Source organism: Pseudochaenichthys georgianus, chromosome 9, assembly GCF_902827115.2.
Source record: "Pseudochaenichthys georgianus chromosome 9, fPseGeo1.2, whole genome shotgun sequence".
Classification (NCBI taxonomy): Eukaryota; Metazoa; Chordata; class Actinopteri; order Perciformes; family Channichthyidae; genus Pseudochaenichthys; species Pseudochaenichthys georgianus.
Window position 1 is genome coordinate 19,639,611 of NC_047511.1, and position 9,289 is coordinate 19,648,899.

General features: G+C 44.8%; 1 protein-coding gene across 2 annotated transcripts in view; it reads right to left on the bottom strand.

The window, feature by feature from the left end:
• Positions 1-2,223: 2,223 nt before the first annotated feature.
• The window catches only part of aacs (acetoacetyl-CoA synthetase), a 74,721-nt gene continuing 67,655 nt past the window's right edge, over positions 2,224-9,289 (bottom strand). Inside the window, exons 14-18 of one of the 2 annotated variants that reach the window (XM_034091597.2) lie at positions 3,939-4,064; positions 3,731-3,800; positions 3,584-3,642; positions 3,060-3,262; positions 2,224-2,940 (exon numbers count right to left, since the gene is read on the bottom strand). In XM_034091597.2, the coding sequence (XP_033947488.1) occupies positions 2,803-2,940; positions 3,060-3,262; positions 3,584-3,642; positions 3,731-3,800; positions 3,939-4,064 (596 nt within the window). In that variant the 3' untranslated portion in view covers positions 2,224-2,802. The remainder of the gene's footprint in view (positions 2,941-3,059; positions 3,263-3,583; positions 3,643-3,730; positions 3,801-3,938; positions 4,065-9,289) is intronic. The other variant, XM_034091598.2, reaches the window with a different exon arrangement.

Genomic DNA, 9,289 nt, shown 5'->3' on the forward strand with positions numbered 1-9,289 from the left:
GTCTGGGAGGTTGGTGAGGTTGAGCCATCTCGCTCTTTCCTGCACCACCATGATCCCCATTGCCTTGCCCGTGGCCTGGACGGCGCAGCGTTGGACACAGAGACAAATGTCCATGACCGCTACCATCTCGTCCAGAGTGGTTGCCCCCGGGTTACCCGACAGGTCCTCGCAGAGCTCCGCTTGGTAGGCGGTTAGTAGCGAGCACACATTCAGGGCCCTGGCGGACAACGCTGCAGCTTTGTAGGACTTTTCAGTCATTGTCGACTGAAATCGGTCCGACTTTGCTGGCAGCGTGGGGTTCCTGCTTGGTGACGGGCCCACCTTCGGTAGGAGGTGGGCCGCTACCAGCGGTTCCATGGGCGGTATGCGGAGCAGGCCGAGCTTCTCCATTCCGTCACAGTCTAGGGAGGAGGCACCCTGGATTGGGACCTTGTTGCTAAAGGGCCGGTCTCTCCACGAGACCGACACCTCATCCAACATCTCCGGGAAGACCGGAAGGAGTTGCCTCTTTGTCCGGGCTGCTTGGGGGAAATGTTTCCCCTCGTAGTGGGACCGGGAGGTCTCCTTGGCCATTTCAGGCCACGGGACGTCGAGTCTGGCCGCAGTGCGTTTACACACGGCCTGCAGGTCCATGCTCAGACCGGGCGAAGCTGGTGTGCTATCGCCCGGGAGAGCAGCCCTCGCTCCAGGCTTTGCAGCCTGAGCCGATGACATGAAGATGTCTTCTTCCTGTTCATCCGACTCGGACAGGAGGAACGCCAAGGCGTCCTCTTCTTCGTCCTCCTCGTAGTCCAGCTCGAGGACATCCTCCGCGGGTGAGACCATGGTGAAGTCTAACCGGGAGCCCCAGCTTGGTAAAGCGTGGGGGGGGGGGTTCACTCTCTGTGACGGACGCCCCCGTGTCTTGACTGCCGGCCGGCGGGTCAGTGGACATGGGGGGGTCCTGCTCCGACAGGCTAGCTTGTCGTACTAACCGTTGCGGAGGCTCTTTACGGTGAAGCGGACACAATGTCCGCACGAGCCGGGGTTGTCTATCGCGCCTCGGGCGTGTTCCAGCCCTTGGCAGGACGAACAGACCTGGTGTGTGTCTGCGCCCGAGATCTTCAACCCGCAGCCACAGAGTCGAGCCACAGAGTCGAGCCACAGAGTCCCTGACTCCTCTGGTGTGAGGGAGAGGGGCGTCCATCTTGTTCGCCTCGTGGCGTGGAGAGGGCCCGCTCTCGACAGGTAGGATGGGAGAAAAAGATGTTACCACCCTGTCCTTAATCCGGACAAAAGGACGGTGTGGGTCTTTTATTCCCGGAGAATACTGACTGGTGTGACAGTATGCTCCTTTTTAATCCTTTTCCCCTCCGTGGAGAGGAGAAAAGAAAAAACGTCCTCGCTACCATGGTGTCGGTAGAGAGGGAGCGAGCTAGCAACAGGTGTGCTGCTAGCTTAAAAAATCAGACCTATACCTTACTTTCCCGGGGAGAGAAGGGCGAGGTCGATTTTAATACTAATTGCGTTAGTAATACCGTCTTCCTGCGAAGCAGAAGGAGTAGCCGGCGAGTGCCCGTCGACCGAAATGGGTATTTGGGTTCAGTCTGTGGACCGTTAAGCTTGTCCGGCTACTGTGAGATGTGCTCTGAAGCGAGAAGAGGTGTTTGAATGACGCATGCGTTGTGGCGCAAGCTACTTATAGGGGGTGATTTCCCTGACGCTGACGTCAAGATCACCAGCCAATCAGGATTGGCGTAATGAGATTGATGCTTCCGTTTGCTCCGCGATGAGGCGCATCCCATAGTGAGACATCGAACGGAGTGTTATGAATGAGAACCTGCATTGTTTTCATTGGCCAGTGTGCAGCTTGTCTTCTTCACGCCTACATCTTGCTGGACCATTGGTACTTTTTATGCCCCCATCCAAATAGTGTAATAGTGTGACACCATTAATCACACATTGACAGGAATATTTATCTCGCCAAGTTTTTTTCCAACAGGAAATGGAACCAGTGATATTTTGTATTGTTCACTGATAATGCTGAGTAGTGATACAAGTGACCTTTAACACTGCAGCTCAACTTTAATATAATTAACTAGCCTTCAGGCATTGCCTTACGGGATTAGGACCATTTTAATAATTCAACCAGGGTAGTCACCTTCAATATATGATTCAGTTATTATGATTTATTATTGTTGTTTGTATTTTCTATTAATTATTGAATAAACACTTTACAAAAGGTTGGGGATATTTCATTTTTGTTTGTATCCCTAGGCAGTTAAACAACAGAATCTTACAATTGAATTTCGAATACATGCCAAACAAACAAACAAACAAATACATCACTTAGCTTTGCAATGTAAAAAGCAAAAGCAGGCTATTCTGAAGCAGGGAACACATTTCTCTTTTGTTATGAACAACAATTAAATAACAATAAGAGGCTTTTATGGTGTTAACCTTCGCTCACTTTCACAACACACATTTCCTGCTGTGCACATCATATTACATTAGGCATCCAACATTCTCCTGCACAGCATGGTAGACTAAGAGCAGCTGCTGAATCACTTGATTGAAATCTAGCCAATGGAGCAGTACGACTCTTCTTTCTGATACCACAGATTTATTTACATATTTGTATCAAGTTTACATTTTCCGACATACATATGTAATCTTTTTGTTATTCCCTGTACAAAGATCAAGGTGGCTTCCTTTCCAAACACTTGCATATCTCCCTGCATCTGTAAATATGAATTAAGTTAAATTAAAAGCTAATGTCAGGTGGTTTTATTTTCTGCTCTCCAGCTCAGTGAAGCCTCATCTCTAAAAGTTCTGCAGTTCAGGAAGGTTCTTGAAGAGATCCAGTGAATCTGGGTTGGAGAAAGCTCCTCTTTGCGCCACCTCCCGGCCAGCGATCACCTGTTTCACGGCCACCTCCACCTTCTTCCCGCTGATGGTGTACTGCAGAGGGATGAAGAGAAAAAATGGCTGTCATTCAAGCTGGAACTGACTTTTACAGTTGTGACAGGATAATTGGACAGGTTCTCTGGTATCTGATGTGATATTCATGTTTCTCTTACAGGAATGTCTCTGGTCTCCAGCATCAGAGCGGGGACGTGTCGGGCAGACAGAGCTTTTCTAATGGCTCCTTTAATCTTCCCCACCAACTCCGGGCAGAAGGGCTTACCAGATGCCATCTTTAAGAACAAAATAACTCGCTCTTCTCCGTCGTTATTGTACTGAGGAACGCAAAGACTGTCTGTCACCTCCTCGAACACCTCCACTGCAGAGAGGAGAGGGAAGGGCAGAGTAGAGGACGAGGAGAAGAAGATGAGAGACGAGGAGAGGAGGTAAGAGGTAAAGAGAGTGAGGGAGAAAAGTGAGTTTGACAGAGGCAAGAACAAACAGCAACAACTTCCAAACTAAGCACAGCATGAATAAATGTTGCCCTCAAACAAATGATGAACATACTTCAAAAAATGGGATGATGGGAGGGAAAAATATTTGTTTTACCAACACAAAAACACAGTGTCCTTTCATCATATCATCCTTTCTTACACCCATATCCTGCACCTACATCTACTGTATATTGTTAAAGACTCACCAATGTTGTAGATTTCTGAGCTGCCAAATCGGACTCCGTTGGGGTTTAATGTACCGTCACTACAGAAAAAACAAGTTAAACATCTAAAAGACTAGAAATAAATAATGTTTGGTAGCTCTCCCCAGAGTAAAACGGTTAATGGCTGACCTTCTGCCCAGCATGACAATGCCTCCTGTCTTTGGGTTGATTTTACAGTAGTCTCCATGGGCCCACACCCCTAGGGAAAAAGAAAGTGGTGATATTAAAAACACATTAAACTAAATGTTTAATGCATTATATCCTATGAGTGTTTCCATCTCTGGGTTCTATGTATAATACTGTCATTTCCTTTGTATTAAGATGTTTCTGTACTAACCAGGATATGTAGAAAAGTACGCTTTGTGGTATTTGCTCCTGTTCTCGTCATTCCAGAAGTGTGTTGGCTGGCAGGGGATCGGTTTCAAGCAGACGAGCTCCCCACTCTCCCCCCACACGGGCTTACCTGTCCACACACACACACACAGATTTCACAAGAAGAAACAATAAAGTTAGAGGCTTACAGATACACATACCTACACTTGGACACACACTTATGAACACACACATAAATCATTCTCGGATCAAAGAAAAGGAAACAGCTGGTAATGTATCCCCCACTCAGAGAAAGTGATCACACAGACCACAGCTCCTCCCTCAGGATGGTGTTATAGGCTTACAGGCCCACTCAAATAATCCCAAACTCTTCCTACAAAACTGCCTTTAAATTATCCCTCTATCCACCCTCCTTTGAGGTGGTGGAGACGTGCCAGTACAGCCTGCAGCGGGAGCAAAATCAATGAGAAAAACATAAAGGCCTTTCAAGATGAAAATCTCTCCTTTTTCGCATTGGGCCATAATGAAAAAATAAGTATTTCTTTAAAGTTTTAACCTATATATACACAGGGAGGGTTCACTAATTACTTACTTCAGCATAGCTTCAAATTCATGCCATTTCATAGTACATCGACATATGGATGCAACCAAGTATAACTGCAGTCTGATTCTGTTAGCTTCAAAGCAGTTCCAGAAGCAGATGGGAAGTTTGCTCAAGGGCATCCCAGCAGTTTTATTAATGGCTTCTGATTACATTTTATCATTAATATTCTTTTTAATTCCTTCTAGGATGCAAAGCCACTTTACAACAACTCAATGTGATCCCTAGACTGTTGCAAATATAGATTCAAAAATCCTCTTGATACACTTTTGGTTGAATAGAGAGAAAATCAATGGCTTTACATTTCTGAGCAATTTCAGCCACAGCCACACACAGCCACACACAGCCACACAGCCACACACACACACACACACACACACACACACACACACACACACACACACACACACACACACACACACACACACACACACACACACACACACACACACACACACACACACACACACACACACACACACACACACACACACACACACACACACACACACACACACACACACACACACACACACACACACACACACACACACACACACACACACACACACACACACACACACACACACACACACACACACACACACACACACACACACACACACACACACACACACACACACCTTACCATCAGGGCTCCAGGCTTCCACAGCAATGCCAAGGTTTCTGGTCTGGATCTCGCCACGGTACACTGGAACTGTTGGGTTCTGACCCATGAAACATGACACTATGTCTGTGCCGCCTGCGCAGGAGGAGAAAAGCAGACAAAGAGGGAGAGATTTAGTGGCATGATGGTTTGAAATGAAAGGGAACATCTGCACCTTTAAAAAAGTGTCTTGTTTTAAAGTGGTTGTAGTGTATTACACCGCCATCATTAACAACTTTTCCAGGAGAGGCTGTTTTGAAAAGGGTTCCAGTCGGATAATACTACAATGCCCAGCAACTGAACCCTATCCCTAAATAACCAGGTATTCTTCTCAGTAGGTGAAGAAGACCAATACAGAGCTAATCATCATTTTGGAATTATAACAAGACATCATCATGAATGATACACTTGCATCATGTTAACTGGACCTTTGATGACATATTATCCATAAAGATTTATTAAAGTAAACAGTATGTATATTCAAATTCAAAAGCTTTTATTGTCATTGTACAGAATACAACGAGATGTATAGTTACTGCTCCAGCGAGTGCTTTAAAAACAGACATATGATTAAAACACAGATTAAAAGGTCTGACAGTTACGCCCAGCAAGGGCGTAACTGTCGCATGACAGCTTCGGATTGACAGCTTCGGATTGTCATGTAGATGACCAGGATTAATAAATAAATAAATGTATAAATAAATGAATATGCAAACCTGCATTTAATGCACATTCAACCTCAAATTGCATGTTTGTTCCAAAACTCTAAATATATACAAAATACTAAAAATGTACCATAAAAGCTGGAGCAAAGCAAGGTCACATTATACAAATTAGAAAGAATATCTATGATTCATCGACAAACTTGGAAGTTAATAATCACATACGTACTAATAATGTGAAAACATGTGTGGCAGTTCTTCACCTTAGTGGCAATACAATCAATTAATTTAGCTTTAAATTGAATAAAGCTGATATTATATATATTTCAAGAAATCAGTCTCAAACGGAAACAGATTTGTATACCAATGTGGTAAAGCATGGGTGGGGAACCTTTTTCCTCTCAAGGGCCATTTCAATTTGTTCAACATCCTCCGAGGGCCGTACAAATTATTGACCTCTGCTAAAATCACAGTCCATTCATTTGGCCTTTCTTTCATGCTGTGCAAAGAAAAAGCAACCTCTTAATCCAGATATCTTACCATGACTCGTGCATGCATGCACATACATTTTAAATGTCGAAGTTAAAAGCATCAATCTGGTGCACTTTGAGAGCAACATTAAGAGATCGATGGATACCTCTCTCAACACTCATATGAAACAGAACTGTAAGCAGATTTATTTTTCTTTATGGATATTTTACAAATCACTCCCCTTTCAAAATGTATTCTTGTTTATTAATAACAACATTTTTTTTACTGTCATATAGTATTTTATACCTGTTTACTTTATTCTCTTATTTTTTTATAACTATAATTATCATATAAAGATGTGCCTTTACCTCACTGGTTGTAGAAAAAGCTTCTTATATTCGTTAGCATAGCTAGCTAACCAGATGCTAATAACAACAAAGTTATTGACTGTATGATCAGAATGACAGATGAACAGATCGCCACTGGGCTTTCAACTAAAGACACAGACACGCAGAAACTGCAGCATGTGTACGGCTCCTTATGGGTACTGACATTTGTGGAAGTCCCGGAGCGGCGTTCTGGTGCTCTCAGTCAGAACTGCACCCCTGTCAGACGAGACATATACCACGTGATGACACGTTAGGCTCGTGTTGTGTTCAAGGAGCCTGACCTTGGTCAGGAAAAACAGGCACTCGCTTGTTTAATTCTTTTGCGGTCTAGATTTCTTTAATTTTTTTCTTTTTTGCGTGTGTTTATAAATTACCTCGAGGGTCATACCAAATGGTCGGAGGCCTGAGGTTCCCCACCCCTGTGGTAAAGCATCATTTTGTGGCCAAGCTGCCTTCCATCATCAGCGACTGTGTGTACGTGAATTGTGTGTATACACACTTGTCCCACTGATCTGATGTTTCAAACACCACTCTGTTCTGAACAGTGAGAAAAAAACAAAGTTTGAACTCCACAGATTGTGTGTTCATATTTGTGCGCATGTGCTTTCATTGTGTAGTGAGGGTACTTTGAGCAACCTCTGGCGCAGTTTGGGGTCAGACAAAGCCCCCGACTGAGACAGAAAAAACAACCAGCTAACCTACACATGCCTTCATGTACTCAAACATGATTTATAAAAGGAATGCACATAATAAAAGTCACAGCAGGACTTCACCGCCACTAGTTCAATACTTGTGCAGACATTCATGTATACAGTAGCATACACAGAAACTCAACTAAGGCTTTTTACTTTTAATAGTAAGAACAAAAGAGACGAGAAAGGGAAAGTAGAGTTGAGAAGAGGCGAGAAGAAAGGAGAAGAGGAGTGGAAGAAGAGGAGAGAAAGAAGAGGAGAGGAAGAAGAGGAGAGAAAGAAGAGGAGAGAAGACGAGGGAGCAGCAGGGAAGAGGAGAAGCAAAAAGGAGCAGAGGGCTGACATATGGGCAGTCAGAAGGAGGTATATTAGGATGGAGGAAATCCAGGAAGGAAAGTGTTAACATTCCCCAATGAGAAGCAGAGGGGGTCTGACATCCCTGCTGAAAGGATAACACACACACACACACACACAGGGTGAAATCGGCAAAGGGGTCTATCACATATGTCACCGTGACCACCAGTCAGTCCCATATGCTGTGATAAATCCTAAGAACACACACACACACACACACACACACACACACACACACACACACACACACACACACACACACACACACACACACACACACACACACACACACACACACACACACACACACACACACACACACACACACACACACACACACACACACACACACACACACACACAGAGAGTGAATGTGTTGACATCGCGGGTCAAGGTTAGGTCGGTTGGCAGCCAATAGAGTTGGAGCCTGCTGTTGCCCTTGGCGACAAGGAGGAAAGTGATGGGGCAGGACCTGCTGCTCTTAAGTATTTACACAAAAAAACATCTACTTTCCATGGTAGAAAACCAAAAAAGAGAATGCCAAGTTGAGTCCTTCCCTTTCATCTTACATTTTCTTCTGCCCTTTTTCATCTTTTCATCCTACTAGTTTTGAGCTCGGGATTTTGCTGGACGTTTACCCTTCTTTTCCTGCGCCTCAGCTCAAAAGAAAAGTGATGCATAAATACCCTAAAGACAAATATATATAGATGTCGATTAATAAGTCATCCACTATTTTCTCCGAAGTGACATTTTAGTCACAGCTTGCGTGCCCAATCCCTCGAACTGTATGTAATTGTGTGTGTGTGTGTGTGTGTGTGTGTGTGTGTGTTTGTGTGTGTGTGTGTGTGTGTGTGTGTGTGTGTGTGTGTGTGTGTGTGTGTGTGTGTGTGTGTGTGTGTGTGTGTGTGTGTGTGTGTGTGTGTGTGTGTGTGTGTGTGTGTGTGTGTGTGTGTGTGTGTGTGTGTGTGTGGTGTGTGTGTGTGTGTGTGTGTGTGTGTGTGTTGTGTGTGTGTGTGTGTGTGTGTGGTGTGTGTGTGTGTTGTGTGTGTGTGTGTGTGTGTGTGTGTGTGTGTGTGTGTGTGTGTGTGTGTGTGTGTGTGTGTGTGTCATTGTGTGTGTGTGTGTGTGTGTGTGTTGTGTGTGTGTGTACTTGTGTGTGTGTGTGTGTGTGTGTGTGTGTGTGTGTGTGCATCCACCGCTATGTGCACATGTGATGCTCCAAGCTGCTACTTGATTTGTACATCCCTGTGTGTGTGTGTGTGTGTGTGTGTGTGTGTGTGTGGTGTGTGTGTGTGTGTGTGTGTGTGTGCGGTGTAATACGTCAGTCACCCAGGCTGTGCTAAATGTTAAACGTTTCAGGACTCACAGAGAGACAGATAGCATTCTATATGCCTGTCAACACAACAATGGGCTGAGAGGGCCTGAGTGTGTGTGTGGTGGCATTGTGGGTGGTGTGGAAAATGTACAGTTCTATGCAATTTGTTCTTGCTTTGACTTTCCTTTGTGTGCGTCAGTCCCT